The sequence below is a fragment of the Macrobrachium rosenbergii genome, chromosome 24 (assembly GCF_040412425.1).
Source record: "Macrobrachium rosenbergii isolate ZJJX-2024 chromosome 24, ASM4041242v1, whole genome shotgun sequence".
NCBI lineage: Eukaryota > Metazoa > Arthropoda > Malacostraca > Decapoda > Palaemonidae > Macrobrachium > Macrobrachium rosenbergii.
The window spans coordinates 19,676,974-19,700,654 of record NC_089764.1 but is presented as its reverse complement, the minus strand read 5'-3'; the positions used below and the strand labels follow the sequence as shown (position 1 = coordinate 19,700,654).

At 35.1% G+C, this 23,681-nt stretch overlaps 1 protein-coding gene across 10 annotated transcripts in view; it reads left to right on the top strand.

The window, feature by feature from the left end:
• Positions 1 to 23,681, top strand: part of LOC136851902 (uncharacterized) — a 633,848-nt gene that overhangs the window by 551,988 nt on the left and 58,179 nt on the right. For all 10 annotated transcript variants that reach the window (XM_067126255.1, XM_067126250.1, XM_067126248.1 and 7 more), the window contains 2 exons: positions 13,361 to 13,451; positions 23,489 to 23,651. In XM_067126255.1, the coding sequence (XP_066982356.1) occupies positions 13,361 to 13,451; positions 23,489 to 23,651 (254 nt within the window). The remainder of the gene's footprint in view (positions 1 to 13,360; positions 13,452 to 23,488; positions 23,652 to 23,681) is intronic.

Genomic DNA, 23,681 nt, shown 5'->3' with positions numbered 1-23,681 from the left:
ACTTCTTCGGTCTTCCTCTTGCTCTCCGTCCTGGCGATCTCCATCTGCGGTGACTCTTATCCCTAAAAATACCTCTTTCCTTCTCATCACATGAAAATACCATTACTTCTTCCTAAGCCTACCTTTGATAGTTCTATGACGTTTGTAGTTCTGATTCTTATTCCTTCACGGTTTTTATAAATGTCCATTTTGTTACTCCACACATCCACCTGAGCATTTTCATCTCTCAACATGGCAAGGTTCTTCTCTTGCTCCATACATCAAAACACCTGATTTCTCACTACTATCTTAGACACTCTTCCATTTTAACCTTTATGTTGATTCTGGTTAGTGTGCACAAGAGTCCTGACATCTTTCCGTCGCTTTTTCCATCCAGCCTGTGACTCTTATGTAATATTTCTACATCTAAATTTCTATTACTTAGCTACTGTTGGACCAAGATAGCTTTCTGATTTTTCTGAATCACGGTGTTGATAAACCTTGTCCCTTCCATACTAAAAAGGGTCTTGATCTTCATTCAAATGGCAGAGGTATTCAGTCATCTTCCTAAACATCTTGAGTTCTCTGTCTGATGGGAGATGGTATTCATTTTACCCTCCATTGCTCTAGTTTTGACTCCAGTACCTGATTTCTGTTGGTGCTGTTCGATCCCACGATGTCATGACTTATTATCAACAACATGCACCAGGGATAACACTTATTATGAGAAACATCCATTATCAGATCAAAAGATGTGGATTAAAGCAGACGTTTGTACCAACTCTTACTTGTATCCATTCAGTTATGTGATAAAGAGTCTGCTATCTCTCTTCCCCTTCAAGTCATCGTTCCCATGTTCAAGGTCCAACTCTCAAACGCAAAACACCCATCTTCCTTCTGATAATTCTTCTTCTCATTTTTAGGACTTGCTTCTTTCACTGTAGTCCTGACTGTCCCAGTGGCCCGATACCCATTTACGGTGACTTATTATCAGGCAAGGCCCCTTCGGTAACATATGGGGAAATATATTACTTCCGTTGAAAGTAAACTGGATATTTGGTTTTGGCTGGATTTTATGAATCACGGTGATGATAAATAGTCCTGACGGCTACCCTCCCCATTTATCAACATGGCAGAGGGACCAGTCTCCAAACGCAAAACACCTGAGTTCGTTGGGTTGATGGGAGATGGTATTCATTTATACCTCTCTTGTGGCCGACTGGTTATATATGTATATAGTCCTGATTCCTCGTCCGTCGCTGGTTCGATATATATATACGGTGACTTATTATCAACTAAAAATTATATATATATATGAAAATATATTACTTGTATATATATTGATATTATATATATAAATATAATATATATATATATATATATATATATATATATATATATATATATATATATATATATATATATATATATATATATATATATATATATATATATATATATATATATATATATACATATATATATATATATATATATATATATATATATAATATAAATAAATAATATATAATATATAATATATATATATATATATATATATATATATATATATATATATATATATATATATATATATATATATATATATATATATATATGTTTCTTTTTCGTTTAGAGTGACTGTAAAATTATGATTTCAAATGTGGCCAAGCAGCAAAGGCATTTGAAATCTCTGAGAGGGCTGTGTTAGCTCTAGTGTACGTATTTACATCCTTCCTATACAAAGTGACGAGGTGTATGTTTTTCCTTTGTCAGACATGGTAGTCGTGTTTGTGTTCTTGTTAAAATTGATTCTATTAAAGTAGTATGCATGTTAGAACTATATTTATAATTAAAAATAAAGATTTTCCCTTAGAATTGCCCTGTAGACTTCATTCTTCACTTTTTTCAATCTATCTCCTGTTTCTCCTGAAAACATTTTCAACACGAAAAGCATTACATTTTACTTTAGTCATCGTACATATTTTTGTAATTTAAAAAAATTAATTATCATAAGAGCTAATGTGCATAAAAAATTACAAAAAAAGGAGTGGTTCATTAATGCTAATGAATAATGTAACTGAGCTCTTTGCTGGATTTTTCAGTACATTTTCTACTCAGGACAAGCACTGATAAACTGTTGACGAATGCCAATACACTGTAAGCTTTTAGTCTTTCATTTTGCTACGTCATTTATTACCTTTGATAAGATAAAAAAGAGACTCAGTTCCTTTTATACAGGTAAAAAGAACTTCATTTCTTGAAAACTATCAGGAAACGATTTCTTTGTATTACATTATTCCTCTAAAATAAGCATGACTTAGCTAAGGGTTAGCTTTTAGGTACTAATGCTCCAGGTTACATAAAATGCAAGAATAAATTTCACAGACATTTCCTTACACAGTGAAGTTGCCCTGCCTTTTCCATAGTTATTTTTCATTGCTGTTTTGGTGCCTGAATTAATGTGAGAAACAGCTTTGAAGATGCTTAGCAGACTTGCCCTGTGCTTTTGAATGACACTGCTTTAAAAAAAAAAGGTTACTTTCAGCTTTGCATCTCGTTACCTCAGGTAACTTGAGGAAACGATGCTTCAGTTCAAACTCTCCTTCTCACTGCATAATACATTTACATAATGAATGCATAATATCTTGTGCCTTTAGAACACCGTTGTAAGATGGACCCTAGCGGTTGCCTTTGGCCGCGTTTGACAGAGAAAGGACTTGATGACGGTGAGTAATGGATGAGTAAGAGATAAAATAGTAGTTTTGAGATAGAGGAAGTTGTTTTTTGTGTGAGGCCGAAAAGGAAGGCAAAGGTTCCTTGTGGAATCTTCAGAATGAGTGTGGTCGATGGAGTCCCTTGTGGTCGTCAAGGTGGTTTTTATTTGTCCTCTTGTGTCTGTCAGCGTAACGAGTCGTGTCAAGAGTGAATTCAGCCATATGATATCGTGATAGAAGCACGGTGTTTTAAACATTTCTTTTTGTTAGAGAACGCCTTCTAGTCAATGAATGGAAATTCTAATTTTGCGTTAGTCATACGATTTCGGGGAAGAGAAAATTTAATGTATTCTTGTTATGGAAAACCTTATTATAGATACTTAACAATATGATATCTTGATAGAATCAGGTTTTTTGCATTTTGTCGAAAATATACTTTGGGAACTATAGTTTACCATTCATACGCTCTCGTGTAACAGAAATGTTTTCTTCTGTTGTTGAAGGCTTCGTCAATGTAATGAATTAGTATGGAGCTGGCGTCAGTCAAGGAGCGTCGAGTTATCCGCAAATTTGTCTACGAAAATTCACTCGCAGAAAGCTGTTATCACTTTGAGACTTCCTATGTAATAACAGTTGCTAACTATTCCAGACCTCTAAGCTTTCCTGCAGCTCTTTCATTGCGATACAGGACCCATCTTCAGTTGATTATGGTTACTTACGGCTGTAGGAGTGATCTCTTAATTAATACTGTCAGTAACCTCTCTTGTTTCATACTGAACAACAACGGGTAGGACCTGTATAGAAAACGTAACATTGTCTTCAAGCCGTTCTCCACAGCCTCTTTCACCTAACCAGAAATGATCATATAGGATATATACCGAAATTCAGAGGCTATTCGTTCGGCCGTATATGATAGCTAAATATTCAGCAAACATAGATTGCCTAAAATTAATTTGATCTTATCTTATATTCTCGAGGTCCTGGAATTAATGTTTTCGACTGCAACAATATGCCGCTAATTGCATTTTGCCTTCGCCTCATACATGTACGCTAATTTGCAGAATTAGTTACACATAAATACAGACCAGTAAAAAACTACAAAACATCCCACAGTAATATTCATAAGCTCAGTTTCAGGATAAATGAATTGCCTTGTTAAGCTCAACACTACTTTATTGTTGGCAAACATTACATTAGACTGAAATTGCGTCTCATCGTTGAGAATACTTTGGCTAAAGCACTGCTTCTTTTACACTCTCGTTAATGGTTTTGCATATTATTGCATTCAGTCAAAACCACTGTTAGTTTTTATGCTGTTATCCTCAAAATTCGTAATAGTTGTTGCGTAATACACAATAAAGCCATTGCTATCCCTTTAATTTATAACCCTAACTATGATAACAGTTTTTATTCCGTAATGAAAAAAGAACATTTATAGTACAGAAGTGTAGTGTACTATGAATTATGATCATATAGTTTTATTTAGCTGTGTTATGATACTTTTCCTTATTTCATTATTATTGATGGTGTTGTCCATGTTCTTGGTGTTATGCAGTATAGATTAGCAGATGTAGATGGCACTGTTGTTAATGCTGCTTCTGCTGTTTGTGATTACTTCTGCTTTTGATGTTTGCTATCGTTGCTGCTTTTTAGTATTTTTGCTAGAAAGAGCATGAAGTTCTATTTAAGCTTGAGCGTAAAAAAAAAAAATTTATAGGCTGTTCTTATAGTATACTAGGCAGAATGTTACTGTAAATAATAATATAGTCTTCAGTAACGCAGGTAGTTTAGAAGAAAGTTTTGCTTGAAGTACCATGCTTAACAAGTAGTGCCTTTATAACATTTTGCCGTTTTAATTAAGCTAAAAAACTCTTACGCTCATTGTAATGTCTACTTATAATAAACTCACCAGTTAAACAGTTCATATAAGCAGGAACGAAGTGCATTTAAAATGTGTCCAGTAAATGTCCCTCATCTCATGTTGATATTGTAGGCCATAAATGTTTTCCACTATGGCTGTCAGAGCTCTGTGCCAGGCATTCAAATGCCTAAGAGACATGAGAGCAATGATGAAAGATTTACCTTGCACACTGAGACCACCAAATCTCAGCGAGGTAAGAATAAAGACTACCGAAAGATCAAACCGTATGGGAGCCGCACTGAAGATCTGAAAATGAAAAGGAGCCAAGTAGTTCAAGAAGTGTTAACAGAATTAGAAATTTTAGGTAACTTTCATATAAGTGGTAAGTAGAACACTCAGACGTTGTATTCAATAGAGCATATTTCGAAGGGGAACATGAGTAAAGAAATTAACTAATAGTCAAAAGGGAATGCAAAGCTAAGACTTAATTTTTTGGAAAATCTTCAGGAATCCTAAAGGAATACAATTCAGGCTAGCTATTATTCTAGTCTGTAAGGATACAGGCATAGAATATTGTGAAAAGTATAGTAAAAGACGTTAGACTGTGAGGATTAGGAGTACTGGAATCGGTAAGAGGAAAGTAGATTGAAAATTACATTCAAAGATTGTTGCTTATTCACCGACAATAGACCCACTAGGTTAGAAAAAGAAGTGGTACTTTAGAGTTGTACAATTCAGTTAGAACATTATATGCAAAATAGAATTTTTTTTTAATAGGGGAGAGCCAAGGATATCAGATCCTTTCTGAATGCGAAAAAGTTCTTCTGAAGTGTAGATTGCAGCATATTCTAGCCGATTTGAAGAAAACATAAGTAACAGCAAAAAAAGCGAGACATATAATGACTCGTCCGCCCTCTATTCCGACAGGAATACTAAGTAGAAGGAGCGTTCCCGCCAAGGTTAGGTAATTAGAATGTCTTACAGAAGAGAAAATACCTTCCTTATTATACGAGTTAGGACCTCAGCTACATTAAGCACCTCACGGTCAGGGTACTAACTACCAAAGTACCAATCATCCGTGGAAAATTATGGCGAACGCTTGTGTCTCGGTAGACTGAGTGGTGGAAATTGTTGGAAAGAAAATTTTTAGAGTATTAAAGTATTGGAGCAAAGGGTCGGGACCGAAGCACCAACCTTGTAAATGATCTACCACTGAACTGCAGGCATCTACACACACGCCAATATATATATATGTATATATGTATATATATATATATATATATATATATATATATATATATATATATATGTGTGTGTGTGTGTGTGTGTGTGTGTGTTGTGTGTGAGTGTGTGTGTGTGTGTGCTTGTGTGCGCTTGTGCACGGGTATTTGTGTTTTATAGTTATTAAATTGTTAAAGACAATCACTTTTCTATATATAACGTCCTGTATTTTTGGAAAGTCCCGTCATCGCAACAAGTACAAACTATTTTTCGTAAGAGATATCCCTCTTCTAGCAATGACCTCAAATAAAAACTCCATTCCTCACATGTCCGTCACCATCATCATCATCATCATCATCATCGTCCTCATCATCATTATCTTTTATTCAGCCGTTCTCCGTCTTTCCTTAAGATTTCCTGAGAAGGCCACAAAAGTGGCACTCGTGAGCTCGCCCAAGACGGGGGATGCCAGAGTTGTTAACATTCCCCAGCGGAGTCTTCATGAGGCTTCATTACAAAAGCTCAGTTGCTGTGAAGTCGACGACTTCATTGCTTTCCAAGACTGAGGTCTTATGCCCAGTGAGGTCTTATTTAGATGTCGTTGCCATTGATGGGCTGAAGACTCTTTATAAAATTGAGTTTAGCGTGAATATGTAAGATCCCATCATGAAGGAACTTGTCTTACGTGTCTTAACTGTTCAACGAAAAAAGAATCTTTACCGTAGTAAACATTATTATTATTATTATTATTATTATTATTATTATTATTATTATTATTATTATTATTATTATTATTATTATTGGTAGAGTAAACGAATGCTATAAATACAGGTGTAACAGGATTATTGATCTTTATTATTTATGTTATGTTAGTTGTAATATCATGTCGATACAAATGGCAATTTATTCAAGAACAGGACGTGAAAGGTTTTCAGATTTAAAACAAAATTGACTTACATATTAAAAACAGTAAAATGTTGCTATAAAGATTTAGGTGATCTGGTTACTTCACTAAAAAATAAAACAGCATTTAAAACCTTGCCTCATATGATCATAAAAAAAACAATATTTTCAATGATGCAGGTATCCTTGATGAAATAAACTATAGTTGAAAGTAAAGTCGCCTATTTCATTTATCCTACAAAAATCAAGTTACCGTTAAAACTTTTACTTTAAAAAACCAAGTTTATTTACTTTGAACCAGTAAAAAAAGCTAGTTTATTTACTTGGAAAGAATAAAAAAACCTAGTTTATTTACTTAGAAAAACTAAAACGTCAAAGCTTAAAATAGAAGGGGTAATCCAATCAAGAAAAAATAAACACAATATGGAGAAAATTTCCAGAAAAACCGACCGATTCATTCAAGAAATCTAGCATCTGGACGAATATTTTCCACACGAGTTCAGTTGTTCATTCCTCTTCAGAATATTTCACTTGCAGCGTTGCGCTGTCAGTTTTCATTCTGCATTCATAGCCATTAACTCGAGCCTTTGGGTAGACAGCACTGTACGTATGTACTTGGGAAGCGCTCAGGGTCAGGAGGGCTCTTCCCTCTTTCAGGAAAATGTCGCTTTCAAAAAGAATCCACATCTTTTCATACTGTATGATTCCGGGAAAGTTCTGCTCGATGTGACGGATTTTATGAAATACGTCCTGAAAATAATTCCTAAGTTTAGCAGTTTTGAGTTTAGTGTTACTTGAAGTGTGCCCGCGTATTTCTTTTGTTACTGCTATAAAAGATTGACGTCTTCATGTTATTGACGTCTTCATGTTTTGATCATTTAATGAAAAATGAAATTAATATGTGCAAATTATTGCTTTGCTTTTTTTTCTAAGTATAAACAAATACTGAAAAGTATTGTTGTAGTCTTTGATGTATAGAGATATTTACTGGCCACATTGAACTGATGAATTGACAAAGGATGCTGAAAATAAAAATTTGTATCTTTTTATTTTCTTTTTATTTTATATATTTATTATTGTATTTATTTTGTATTTCATTTTGCGAGTTGCTATAATGAGAACGAGGATTTTTTCATTTTTAATACAAAGAATTTTCTGTGTACATCAATGGCAGAACAGGAATAATTAACAAGGAAGTACTGAGAAAATAAATAGAAAAGAAAACCCTCGTAGTTGAATATGACAACCACGGACTTTTGTGTAAAATATTAATTATTCATCCTTCGTTACACATGATCAAGACATATTATCTGCCTTATAAATCTCAGTCATTTTGGATGTGTCAGAGTCCTTTTCTTTGTCAGTTTCTATTTTCAATGCGAGAAAGACTTTTTTTTCCCTCGGTGTCCAACATGGCACAATTCACTGATTCATGGATTTCCAAATGACGTCCGGATTGCCGAGATATTCAATCGCTTTTACTACATTTGAAGTTGATGAATTTTCGATCCGAATATCGAGTAGCCGCTTCGACCCGATTACCCGCCCAGTTAGGATTTGGCAATCAGATTTGGTCATGAAAAATGGTCAGAGAATTGGATTCGCTTTACCGTGAGTCGATCTCATTTGTCCCAATTTGTCTTATCTCTCGATTCAGATTTTGATGATATTGATCTTGGTTTTGCAAATGTCTGGAATTTCTGTTCCCTTGAGTGTTTACGTTGGATTCGCGAGGCTCCGCCTCCGTGGTAAAACTGTTTTTGTTTTTCGTTTGATTTTATAGTAAATTGAGTATCCGGTTATACGGTTGAAAATATCCCTGATACGTTTTTTCTTACAAACTCCGAGAAGTAAAGTGGAAATTTATGACTTCTCTCTTAGCAAACAATTCTCAAAGAGAATGCTTTAGTGTTTTTCCAGGCCTTTTTTAAACAAGACAAAACGTCACTCTGTATCCTGAATTTTTTTTTTATTTTCTCTCCGTGTCTTCTGATTTTAGCTGTGCATCCTTTAGTTCGCTTTTTCAGTCTCCTGCACACGAAAATTACAGTTTGATGTTCCTCGTATCATAATTTGTTAATGTTGATAGATTTCTTTTCTGTGCCCTAACACTGAAGTGAAATTGGTTTCCTTTTAACTTTTCACTGTCGTTATTGGATTTGCTTATTTCAGCTCACATTGAACAGAAACTGATTTTATTCTCATTCCAAAGTCTGTATGGTAGACTGTTTGCATTATCACTTCATCATTTCATACTGATAACACTTCTCCACCAACTGGAACATTTCTCATTCAAGTTTCAGTGTTAGCCTAAGAATTTTTTTCGTTATTTCTCCATCATCACATGGATTACTTTGTTTCTTTTATGCTTCGTTATCTCGGAAGAAGATAGACTGCTTCAATTTTTATTTGCTTCTATACTTTTTTCTTTTCATAAGCTTTACTGATAGTTGAGACATTTTAGACTCCTGTTGTCAACTCTGTAATATTGATTCGTATATCGTTCCCTCCTTATCTTAGCCTCCATGACAAGAAATTCATTATTTCCGTAACGCGTATTTCCGTAACATGTGACCTCTTTTTTTTTTCCTGACCAAACGGTGATGTTACGCGAAGGATACAACTTGGAATGTGCTTAATTAATATTTGCCATCGGTAACTTATCTCTCAGTCTGATAGGTAGCATTATTACCTATCAAGCGAGGAGACCTAGGTTCCTCTCCCAGGCCAAGATGGGCTGATGACCCAGTGTGTATTTGCACCAAGATAGCCGAATGAATATTGAAGGGTCTATCTCTGTATCTATATAACCCGGTGTGGGGAAGATGCGCTTAACAGTTCTAGTTCCCTTTGGATGTAAGTAATTCCCAATGTGTAGAATCATCGATATGGTATGCGCTTTATATATGTATATATATATATATATATATATATATATATATATATATATATATATATATATATATATATATATATATATATATATATATGTGTGTGTGTGTGTGTGTATATATATGTATATATATATATATATATATATATATATATATATATACATATATACAGTGTATATATATATATATATATATATATATATATATATATATATATATATATATATATATATATATATATATATATATATATATATATATATATATATATATATATATATATATATATAAATATATATATATATAAATATGTGCGTGTGTGTGAATGTACTTCACATTGTGTGAGCTTCTTTTATATACGAAGTATAACTTGGTACATATCTATTGTTTTGTTCCGAGCTGTCCCGTGCAGTAGATTGTAGCGATGGTGTTGCAGTCTACTGCAACGCATTTAGTTCATAATAAAAAAAATGAGCACCGCCTTTGCCCAGTGCAAATAAGCACTGGACCCTGGCCTTTTTTTATCCATTTTAATTTGTCTTTTGTAAGGAACTCGCCATTTCTTTAAGAGAGAGAGAGAGAGGGTTAAAAATGTGAATGTTCTCTCTTGGTTTACCCACCCATCACTTATCACAGGAAATGTCAGCGAATGGGGTTTTATAGGCCCGTTCATGCACAAACACATGCAGACATGACGTCGCAGTTACACCATGACTGCCGTGAAAAGAGGATAATATTTGCGATGTTAAAAAGTCTTGAAACGCGAACGTGGCTAAAATTTCAGAAGCGGGAGCGAAATAATGAGAAAAATTAGAGCAATGTTTCTGCCCTAGTAATCAGAGAGCAGTCCCTGTACTGGCCCTTCCCTCCCCCTTCCCCCTCACCCAGTGCATACCCACTAATCCCAGGCATCTCTCACCCCATCCCCCTACACCTCAGCGAATCTAGTGAAATTATATCAGGAAGAACACGAGATTCATTTCAGACCGGATTCTTTTTTCAAAGAGACGTAGCTTGCGTTTGAAAAAACGCTGTAGGTGCGCAAAAAAAAAAAAAAAAACCTGCGATTGCTTCATAAAGTCACGGGAGGTGTAACCTGGCTTTTTGCCTTGACTTTCGGGAAACGAAATAAAACAGGTTAATGCAAGTATATGATAAAACTGACTCGCTCTTGCTATATACAACTTTTTTAATAGTAACACTTTGCCTGTAGAATTATGGTATCATTATGGTTTTATGGAATGTGTTGTGGTATCCGTCAGAATTGCAGCATTAAGGGATAACTTTATATGCAAATTTTGTCTACGGAAAAAGTCATCTTTGTTGTTGGTGTACTATCCACTCATTGCACCCTACAGATTTGATGAAACACTGCACAACACAACATACGCTAGTCCTTGGTCAATACGATGCAATACGATTTTCGTTCAACTTTTACCAGTATAGAATTGTTCATAATTCTCTCTCTCTCTCTCTCTCTCTCTCTCTCTCTCTCTCTCTCTCTCTCTCTCTCTCTCTCTCTCTCTCAAAAGTGAACTTATTAAGAAGTATGTTTAGATAGTAAATATTATGTTGTGAACTGGCAAAGCATTCCCTGTTGATCGGTTCAGAGAGAGAGAGAGAGAGAGAGAGAGAGAGAGAGAGAGAGAGAGAGAGAGAGAGAGAGTTATCAATAGAAAAACAAATACGTATCACCTCTTTGAAGGATGCCTCCCTCTTTCAAAGTAACAAAAAAGGTAACAGGGAAGTGAATATTGGTAGTAAAACAAAAATTAACTATGTGCTCTCTCCTTGTGACAGGACTTTCCCCATTTACTAGTTATGAAATAATTCTGACAAAGGAACAGCCTCGCCTGTGCACATCAAGGCATATCTAGATGTGCACACACATAAATATGAGGAGACTTGGTGTCTGTCAAAAGGATACACAGGCAAGGATTCTCAAAAGATTTTATCGAAATGGAGACAGAAAATGTTAGAAAATTTTTCAGAAGAAATTTCAGAGGGAGGGTTCGTTTAAGAATGACGGAATGGCGCAGTATTCCTAAGAGGTTCTGCAAAGAACCTTTTTAATTGAACATCATTCCGTAGAATCTCAATGTTGACTCTGACATCCGAAGGTCATTGTGCAGTACCAACTGTTCTGTTTTTTTTTAAGCCACGTAAGTACCTGGTAGTTAGTCGTCTCAAGTAGTTCGTAGCCGAAGTATGTGAAAGGTATGAAGTTATCAACCTCACCCTAAAATACTGAGCAACAGAAGATTTGTACGTTCCAGAGACATCCCTTATAAAGGGAAGAATTTTTTAAAAATTAAAAGCTTTTCCCTCTTAATGATATATTTTCCCTAATATTATACCAAGTGGAGTAGATTACAGAGGAAAGGGTAATTTTTTCGTCTTTCCTAATGAGGGGCTCTTTTTCCAGTAAACAAAAAATTTTGAATGAAAGCAAATGAAAATAAGAAAAAGCCCCTTCCGTAATGAGACACTTTACTCCAGCTTCCATCTCGTTAGTCCGTAGTGAATCCAGAACCTGGATCTTAATCCGTATTGTTTCGTGGTTTTGGAGAAACTTAATGAGGGTTCACGTGGCTGGGCCTTTTTGCTCAGAGGTAATGATAAATATACATTTTTTTCGAGGCCAAGGGTCTTGAATTTTTTTGTCAAGGTCAAGTGCCATGAAATATTTTTCTATATTTTTAAAGGCTGTTGAAATGTTATTTTTGGTTTATATTGCTTTTTAAATCTGTCTGTTGAGTTGCTTTATTTTTTCTTTCATTTTTAATTTAAGAAGGTGGTTGCTGAAATGTGGTGACATTTATTTCGTGCTTAAGAATGAGTGCTAAAATGAGAAGCAGGTTAGTGCCAATATTGCATTGCTTTTTCTGGAAATGCTGAGTGGAGACATTTTTTTTTTACGCTTACGCGCTAAAGAACATTTTCTCTTTCATTTTTATAACAAGGTTTTCTAAATTTTTTTACAGCTGTATTGAATGACTTAATACACACCTGGAAAAGTACCTTAATCTCCTGATCAGTTACAGGTAACTGACACAAGCCTGAAAGAGAAGTCTGGTGATAATGTTCTCGTGAAAGTAAATGCTTTCTGTTATGATATTCTTTCCATTTTAGAGAGAGAGAGAGAGAGAGAGAGAGAGAGAGAGAGAGAGAGAGAGAGAGAGAGAGAGAGAGAATGAATATTGGCGTCATAACTTCGATACCTGATGAGTTTTTCGCGAGATTTTAACCAAAACTCGACCACTTGACTTTATTCACGCGTTCTTAAGAATCTGTGCAAAGTATCTCTACACGGTTTCGAAAAAATGTTGAAGAAATTTTGCTTCTCCAGCAATTTAGGAGCAATAATAATATTTATTTTTTTTATAATTATTACTTCGTTGTGATTACAACAGATATTTAATCATTAGGCAAGCATATAGAGGTATGTAGGAATATGATGTGTGATGGCCTCCAGATATATAAGGTTTATACTGTGTATATATATATATATATATATATATATATATATATATATATATATATATATGTTGCCTATATATAAATACACAATATAAATAATATATATATATATATATATATATATATATATATATATATATATATATATATATATATATATATATATATATATATATATATATATATATATATATATATATATATATATATATATATATATATATATATATATATATATATACAGTATATATATTCTTTCTAGTTCGCCATAGATGCTATGTAACCTTTCTTTCTTTTCTCCTCAGGTGTCGGTCTCAACAGCTATATTATCATCGTGGCCGTATTGGGTACCGTCATCCCACTTATATGTCTCATTCTCACCATTGCTCTGGCCAGGTAAGATTATCACCATTAATAATACAGTGATGATAAGTTTCCGTTTGTCGTCCACATTATTCTTCGTTCCTTAACTTTTGAAATTGTCCTGTTTATGATTAACCTCTTATTTGCATTTTTTCCCCCATCGTCTTTTATCGACAAAATATCTCATTCCTTATTCTTCATTCCTGTACTTTTGAAATCGTCGTGTTTATGATTAATCTTTTATGGGAATTTCTCTTTATCGCTTTTCATCGACAAAGTCCGGACACGTGATGTCGAACGGAAAGAGTAATGATGACTAATGATCACATAAAAGAGCCACCTTTTCGTGGAAGTGGGCGCCATTCATATTAGTAATCAATCATTTTCTCCTGACACCCTAATTAAACTTATGTGATGGGGGGGGGGGGGAACTATGTGATTCTTCCGACATAATCGTTTCGCTTTCGTCATCAGCGCCATCGTCAGCATCGTCAGGATTGCCGCTATCAATATCCTTATTAGCTTTTTCGACTACAAATGGATCGCAATTACTTATAGAAATATTACTTTCCGGTTCAGTTCCGGCCCTCTCAACTCTTCCGTCTTAGATTTTGAGTAAATGTTGGACTGCCGCCGCCACCCCCCCCCCCCCCCCAAAAAAAAAGAAACTGCTTATGCATAAAAAATCATGAGTTTTGACTTATAAGATGGCAGTTATAAACTCGAAAAAATAAACAAATGAAGAAATCAGGTTCAACACAAACTCTACAAGATTCTTCGTCAATTCTGGGATTAAATCACTCTTTAATTCCCTTACCAAAAGTCCAGTGACCTGCAGATAATAACCAATAATTTCATTCCAGACAAGTTATTTTTTTTACAGCATATTAGACCTTCAAGTCGGGCCAGCAACTATTTACTTAGTTTGATAAAAATTCTTATTTGCATTTAGACCCTCTTACATAACTTATTTTTATTTTCACAATAGAAGGTCATAATCCTCACTTCTCAGCTTGGGGTTTTACTTTAAGTATATTTAATCATATGAAGAAGATTACTCAAAACTGAAGTAACAGGATCAAACTGAAAGGAGATGGTTAGAGACAGAGTTTCAAACAATACATGTTTACGAAGAAATGAGGAGCCATATACACTGGGTAAAAATATACAGTAATATCATCTCTGTAAATTATTTTATGGTCCTGGATTGCTGTGTTCCCAGCCGTCCAAATGTCTTATCAGATGTATACCAATGATAACAATTAGTCAAAGTATAATATCTCAGAAGCACCCGGAGACTGCATGGATACAACTCAAAACGTGAGACTAATTAGAAACATCAGAGTTGAGGGGCCGAATAATAGCAAATTATACAAAATAAATGGAATAGTATCAAGTCCTGAATTTGAATTGTTTCGGCTAATCACCGGGGAAGGCACGACAATTATGGCGTGTCAACGAGCTGTCAGGGCTAGACCCCTTTGGCTATCTAGGTCTCACTTTAACCGCCAGCTTCTAAAAGCTAATGCAGAGATGAGATATTTTAATTTTAAAGCTAAGGATCCACGAAACATTGCACTCGTTAAACCTCTAAAGACTAGCGTGCGGAAGCAACAGGGCAGTTGAGTTTTATGGGCCGTGCTTGGATTAAAGGGAATTATCGAAGGCCTTGTTTTGTCGTTTTTGAAAGAGTCCAGGTTGACCGAATGTTCATATTCAAACGTTGGCCGGTATGGCAGTGAAACAAAACGGTATAAATGTGAGAGGCGGCTGTTGCTATGCGGAAATGTGAATGGCAGAATCATGATAAATAGGGAAATAAAGAGATGGGGTGAAAGATGCCTTTCACCACAATAGCCATGCTTATTACTATAAAAACAGATATTGTGATAAATTGATTATTGTAAACTTTAAAGAAAAAAAAAAGGGGGAGGTAGGACATGCCTGTTAAGGGCATTAGGCTACTTGGACTATCGACATCACATTATAAATCTTTTCAGTTTATCACCAATATATGTAATTTATTTCTGTTCCTCTTTTGGAATGTTATAAATTACAATTCTGCATTAATGCAGAGTATTCATGTTGTCATGAAACCAGCTTCGACAACCTACATGGCTTCATATAATATCTATATCTATCTATCTATCTATCTATCTATCTATCTATCTATCCATCTATCCATCTATCTATCTATCTATCTTTATATAAATGGATGGATGTATGTATGTATGTGTGTGTGTGTATGTTCCAGCATAACTGAAACGCATGGAGCAATTTCAACCAAACTTGGTATACATATGACTTACTATCTGGAAAAGAATATTGTGGGGGTAAGACATCACTAGCACCAAAGGGCACCAAGGGGAGGGTTGGGGGTGGGAAAGGCTTCCCTGAAAGTTAGTAACTGAATAAACTTTATATGACTTACTATTTGGAAAAAAAAAATACTATGGGGGTAGGACATCAGTGGCACCAAAGGGGGTGGGAGTGTGAAGGGGGTGACTTGTAAAGATAACCAAAAACGACAGATAGTAGTATCTAATCCACAGTTTTCGAGGTCGCTGAGATGAATAGTGACATTCCCGATGCCCTTTAAGTCCAAGTTCACCCCGATAGGAAGAGGGCACGAGAAGGGGTGAAAAATAAAATGTCAAAAATGACAGATATTAGCGTCTAATCCATAGTTTTCGAGTTCACTGAGATGAATAGTGACACTTCCGATGCCCCTTAAGTCCAAGTTCACCCCTGATAGGAATGGGGGGTGAGAAAGGGGGGAAAAATAAAATGTCAAAAATGCTGGGAAATGCAATTGAAGCAACTATCTTGACAGGAAAGGGAGAGGGTGAAACAGTTTTCACCCCACAGATACCACTCATTCCGACGGATCTCCCGTTTAACGATAAGAGATTGGAATTTCCCGTGAGACTTGTGTTCTCGATCGCGATCAACAAGGCACAGGGACATTCCATTATGTACTGTGGAGTGGATTTGAGGTCATCATGTTGTTCCCACGGACAACTTTATGTTGCTTGCTCAAGGGTGGGTTCACGCAAGAATTTATTTATCCTTGCTCCTGATGGTGAAACTAAGAATGTTGTTTACAATCAAGTTTTGTATTAAAGTAGTTTATAGTGAATTTATGAAAGATTTTACTTTATAATTTGTATACTGTACTTCTGTTTTTAAAAACCTATAAACAAAAATTCGTTGAAATTACACTAAAGAGAGATTTGATTCCTTTTCCTGTCTAATAGAAGGTTGGGATAAATAAATATCCGAGTGTGTTATACGTTTTGGGCGTGTTTTAATGTTTGGGTGTATTCTACGGTCTGAGTGTGTTCTACGCTTTGAGTTTTTACCGTGAAACGCCAGGTACGTCAGCTAGTATAATAATTACATTATTTACTTTGGCAAGAAAAAGAAAACCGGAGAATTTTAAGACGATCCCGAATGGGTTGTATTTTGAGGGCAGCAAAATGGATGCCACTAAAACCTCAAGTACTTTTAATGCTTACATTTCATGTCGGTCACGATTGAACTGGATATCGTTAGAAGGCTGGAACATTTACCCCAAATTAGAAGTCTTATTTTTTTTATTAGAAGAAGGCACGTAAACTGACAACTATCTGGAATAGATACACACAGTCAGAATGACATATATTGACTAACTAATCCTCGATAGGTTCCAACTGCGACGCACCCCTTGCATCTCCTATTCCCCAGCCATTTCTGTGTTTCTGCTTCAATCCCAAGAACAAAAAAACGGGGAAGGGGAAGAAGAACGGCTAATTTGGACGGGACTCCATTCACCATCGATCACGCGAAAAGAAAAGCGGAAGGAGAGCCGTTTAAAAGACTCCAGAGCTGCGTAGCGAGTAGGCTTATTTGAAAAGACTTGGTCCTCCTCGTTTCTTGCTGGTTTTAGCATTTACGCTCACATCTCACCAAACTCTACTCCCTTCTCTAACTCTAGCGTACGCAGTCACACACGGACGCAAAAGGCGCACGTGCACACGTGTGCGCGCACACGCTCACACACTAATGTAAGCAGAAAGACAAAAGAAAATGAGAAAACGTTCCCGCTATGAGTTTTTGTAGCTCTCCTTTGTATTTCCCCTGAATTTGGCCTCTCTCTCTCTCTCTCTCTCTCTCTCTCTCTCTCTCTCTCTCTCTCTCTCTCTCTCTCCCCCGGCTTTCCAGCTTCCCACCCCCACCTCTTCTCTGCATCAACGGCATGACCTGTGGCTTCTTTGGAATAAAAGTCGAATGTTTTCCTAGGCTCACATACAGGTATTCAAAGCCAGCCACTTCTATGAAAGACTTTTTGAATTCAGAACGGACGTGAATATTGTCAGCATATAGATATCCCTACAGCTACCGAAATACGAACTCCAACTCTCTCTCTCTCTCTCTCTCTCTTCCCTTTTCCTTCTAGGAAAGAAAATGTTTTATTATGTTTTTCCTCTTTCTTTTTATTATAAAAAAGGGAATTTCTTTCATTTGTATACAATGTAGTTTGAAGTTCATTTCGTTCATATTCTCCTACTGTATTTCATAATATGAATGCAATTTCAGGTACTTTCTGTTAGCCCTTAAAGACAAAGTAGATAGCGTGAGCTTTGCATCCAATCTTTATTTACCTAGCCAAGCCTTTTTACCCTGACCCCTAGCATCTAACCAGTGATTCTACTGGAAAAACTTTCAAACACAAATGCTGTAGTAACATGATAGTATGTATGTTGCCTATAGACGCTGCCAAGAAGTATGAAGGCTTCATTTTCATAACCTGGCAACGTATTGTCAAGAAATGCAACTGGGGTCTAAGGGACACTTGCCAGGAACCTGTTTTACTGACCCTCCTCCCCATCTCTGTATCTTTTGAAATCTCTTCTAAATGTATCAAAATGATATTCATTTGTTGTTTTATTATGTCAGAAAAGTAACTCTCTCTCTCTCTCTCTCTCTCTCTCTCTCTCTCTCTCTCTCTCTCTCTCTCTCTCTCATAGCAATTATTTTTCAATATAAAGATATATTTGTCCTTTTAACAAAACTGAATTTGAAAGCATTGCCATGAACATTCTTCAAAATCTTCGCAACCCTCCATTTGGTATCCCAAAGCATGCGTAATTCCAAAGCCTCGGGGTGGAGAAGATTCATGAATGGGCGATAAAGACGCCAGAAATCATTTCATCCAAGAAAATCTTCCCTCGGGATAATGCAGTAGAGCTTCAAATTCTCTTCAAGCACGTTTTCCGAGCACCCTGAAAGCGCTGTAAGTGCTTCCAGGTCTTGGAATGGATCATTAAAATGCCTCGTATCAGGCTTTGTCATTATGGAGAGTATGATCTTTGTCTATAAAATTGCGTTAAATCGTGCGGTGCCATTAAATAAAATGTAGTTCTTTCGTAATTGTTTGATGGAATGAGTTTTCAATCAGGGCGGAAGAATCTTGCGAAAGAAAACCAGGAAGAAATTGCTCTGATTAGTGAGGATGTGTCCTGTTTTCCTCCTTCAGGTGCTAAATTGCGTATGCTGAACCAATCTCCGAAATCAGAACCTGCTTTTCTATTGGCTATTGTGTATCTCTGTTTCTCTCAAGCTGACTTTTATTGTGATCTTAATGGTTGAGTTTTAGTTCTTACACACACACACACACACACACACACACACATATATATATATATATATATATATATATATATATATATATATATATATATATATATATATATATATATATATATATATATATATATATATATTAATTATATATATATATTAATTTTGTAACATACAATATGACATTTTTTTTTTATAAATTTCCAAATATTAAACCACAAACATCGTTTAATATCCAAGTCACTTGACCTGGGAAATAGCTTACACCCAAGGGATATATCATTGATAAGTGCTTCGTCACCAGTGGGCTCAAGTGGTCAAAATGTTGCTGTATATCTTTGTTTCTGAACCTGGCATGCGGTTCGAATCCCACGGGTGAAGAAGCACTTATCAGTTATAATTAACTGGATATTAAACGATATTTGTGGCTTACAAATATGCATTTACATACATACATACATACATACATACATACATATATATATATATATATATATATATATATATATATATATATATTACATATATATATATAGTATATATATATATATATATATATATATATATATATATATATATATATTATATATATATATATATATTTATATATATATATATATATATATATATATATATATATATATATATATATATATATATATATAATTTTGGTTTGCCCTTTGACATGAATATATTTATGAATGAAAACATTATTTTCTCAAATGTTTAAAACTGTCACTTTTCTTTTAATATGCTGGTATTTTTCGGTCAGTCTCGTTCGAAAGTCAGTAACAAGTTTCCATTGCATTCTAATGGAAGAATAAAAATAAAAGATTAGAGGGTTCATCTTTTCATACTGCCCACATTTCCTTCCATCACCGAATTGCCTATGCTTTAACCTATTTACAAGAGAGAGAGAGAGAGAGAGAGAGAGAGAGAGAGAGAGAGAGAGAGAGAGAGAGAAACTTTAATGGAGTTAGCCAGTAGTTTCGTGCACACGCATACCTCTGTATATTCCCTATACCCCCAAACTCTTTCTCTTATTTTCCATTTATGTTTCTTGAGTCTTTTAGACGTTTCTCTTTAATAAACCTCCTGGACTTTTTAAGGAAGTAAACGGTTTAAGAAGTAACTACCCTCTCCTTAGGCATTGCATATAAAAAAAAATTACCCCACCGATCATTTCAAATATAATGTTTAACATTCGAATCGGTGTAAGTTATCAAAGTATTTTTAAAACAATAGTAACAAATAAGCCACGGAGAAGCATTTCCCTTAAGTGACGGCCAAATCTTAAAATGAGAGAATTAATATTAATAATCATAACTGAGTAGTGAAGAAGATTGTCCACACAAGTAAAGAAAAGGGAAACATCGGCCTGTAATTATAATCGGTTTACCACTGGTTTTATATCTCGCTTCTAATCCAGTAGTATCAAATTATCATTTCAAATACTGAAATCATTTCTGTATTGGTTAGTATTTTAGTATTTTTCTTGTAAAACACTCAGATAACGCCATAAAACTTGGAGAATTGTGAATTTATATCAGATTACTTACCATGTAATGATCAATATTGTGAAAAGTATTAGATATAGCATTTGCAGTCTACTTACGTCTGTTTTATTTTTCGAAGAATTGTTTATGGAGTATTAAGAAAGATTCACAGCTATCCCTCAACCCTGAATACATGGTTTGGATGAAGTATACAAATGGTAATTTCACTTTTGGGAGTTGGATAATGGGAGATTCCAATCCATTTTTCAGAAATTTTATTACTTTGTACCAAACGTCGTGTTTAAAGTAGAATTTCTCTCCTGGATGTTGTAATAATTCAAGATTCTACATCATATAGTATCAGTATCTCCTAAGTTACCATGCAACTTTCATTAAAACAAGGGTTAGCAAATTAATTATTATTGCGTGCAATAATACTTATTGTTTAAAGTGTTTCCATTGTGAGTGTTCAATAATTTCTTTTTTAAACTTTTGAAAACGCTTCTTTCTCAAACCCTAATGGCAGAGTCTTTCTGCTTGAATGATACCAAAACTAATCTGCGTCTAGGTGGGAGAGTTATTTACTGGTGAAAGATAATTCATAATGGTTTTAAAAATGGACAACAGTTAATCTTGGTTCTTTTGATGGAATTTGGGAGTTTAAGTGTGATTTGAACATCTACTGAAGGTCATTTACCATTGATGCAGAGGTTCTTCAGTTTTGCTAACCATATGTGCCTGGAATATCTGTGTTGGGTTGCAGTTATTGGCGCTGAAGTCATCTAAAAAGTCAATATAAAGTATTGTTGCAGCTTATAAAAAATGGCCACCAATGCCTGAAAGAAGGCACCAAAATGCAAAACGTAGGAGGAGACAGTTATGTGGCGCGATTGGAGATCTTTCACTTGTCCAATAACCAGTGGTCAAGTAATATCCTACCACCAACGCACCCCGAGAAATTCAGCTCCTTATAATGCAACTTCCTCCACATGCACATAAATTGAAGGCACCACCCAATGATGGCAAGACGTGTTTCCCTAACTTCAGAATAAGCATGAAAGGGAAGCACTGGGATAGATTTCTGAAAATCTAAAACTTGATTAAGACAAAATAAGAAATTTGGAAAATTTTATATCATTTAACTCTTTGTATATTCAGTATACCTTATACTTGCATATGCAAAGGCCTTCGCTTTCTTCCCAGCTTCATGTCCTTCAGTTGACCTAGTTTTGAGGGCAGAACCTGAAGGCTCCTCTTTCTTGGCACAAACCCATCTAAGAGAAAAGGCGATTATATATATATATATATATATATATATATTATATATATATATATATATATATATATATATATATATATATATATATATATATATATATATATATATATATATATATATATATATATTATATATATATATATATATATATATATATATGACCATATATATATAAACTATAATGACAACCGATATGTATATGTATTCTCTCTGGGGAAAACTGAATGACAACCTAAACTCTCTCTCTCTCTCTCTCTCTCTCTCTCTCTCTCTCTCTCTCTCTCCCTCCCTAACACCCTCTCTGCTCTCTCCCCACTCTCTCCCTTTCTTGTTAAGATAGTTGCTTCAATTACATCCCCCACCATTTTTTACTTTTTATATTTCACTCTTTCTCAACCCCCATTCCTATCGGAGCTGAACTTGGACTTAAGGCCATCAAGGGTGTCACTATTCATCTCAGGGACCTCAAAAACTATGGATTAGACACTAATATCTGTCGTTTTCGGTTATTTTTACATGTCACCCCTTTCCCACCCCAACCTCTATGGTGCCAGTGATGTCTTACCCCCACATTATTCTTTTCCAGATATTAAGTCATATGTATACCGAAATGAGGTATGATAAACTTGTAGAGTTTATTCAGTTGCTAGGTCGGTGGGCAGAACCAGCCCCATTTCAGGGAAGCCCTTCTCACCCCCATACCCTTTGGTGCCCTTTGGCGCTAGCGATGTCTTACCCCCATAGTATTCTTTTCTAGATAGTAAGTCATATGTATTCCAAGTTTGGTTGAAATTGCTCAATGCGTCTCAGAGTTATGCTGGATCACATACACACACATACACATACATCCGTATATATAAATTATATATATATATATATATATATATATATATATATATATATATATATATATATATATATATATATATATATATATATATATATATATATATATATATATATGTATATACATATATACATGTGTGTATGTGTTTGTGTGGTCTGTTACTGCTTGGATGGATGGAGAAAGGCGTGGGCTGGCAACCTCATCCCTTAGTAGAAACTTAAAACTGGAAGGGTAGCGCTTCTTGAACCCGCTTTAATGAAAAGGCGTTCAAGAGAGAGAGAGAGAGAAATATATGTAAATTAAAATTATAGTTATGATTATCGTATCTGTACTTTTATGCGTGCACACGTTTTTGTAGAACGTATTAATGTATTTGGATGCGTATAGCGGTTCAGTCTAGCACCCTCGTTAGAAGCCATACTAATTTAAACGCAGTTATTTCTTAGAGATTTCAGTAGAGGTGGTCATACATTATAGAAAACCACCTGATGTCTTACATTGATGTGTGAGCATATTCGTACTCACACTCAATTAGACATTCGTTATTTTTATATGCAAGTAGACATTACACATATGATTACCGTATATGCAATCACTGGACTGCAATCTGTTTTATTAGTAATGATGCGTAAGATTTTCATTTTCACAACAGGCTTTCATTCTAATCGCCACTCATATCATATCACTCTATTTTACCCTTTGCATTTTCTTCCAAGAGACTTAAATTCACTCCATAAAGAAAGTAATTTACATAAGGATATTTTTCACCATATTTTCGGGCCCTTCACACTCACTAGTGGTTCTGACAAATCGATGACACTTTCAGGAAAATATGGATGAAAATGCGAGGGGAGGACTTCGAAGGGAAGGTGGAACGTGAGGACACGGCCCAAACTTCCCTGAAAAGTCGCGATGGAGGCTCGAGGAAGTCCTCTAGGGCCTCCAGAGTCACGAAGGATCCGAACAGCAGAGACAACCTCATTCCGCAGGTAATCATTTTATTTTCGTTCTGGTCTTTG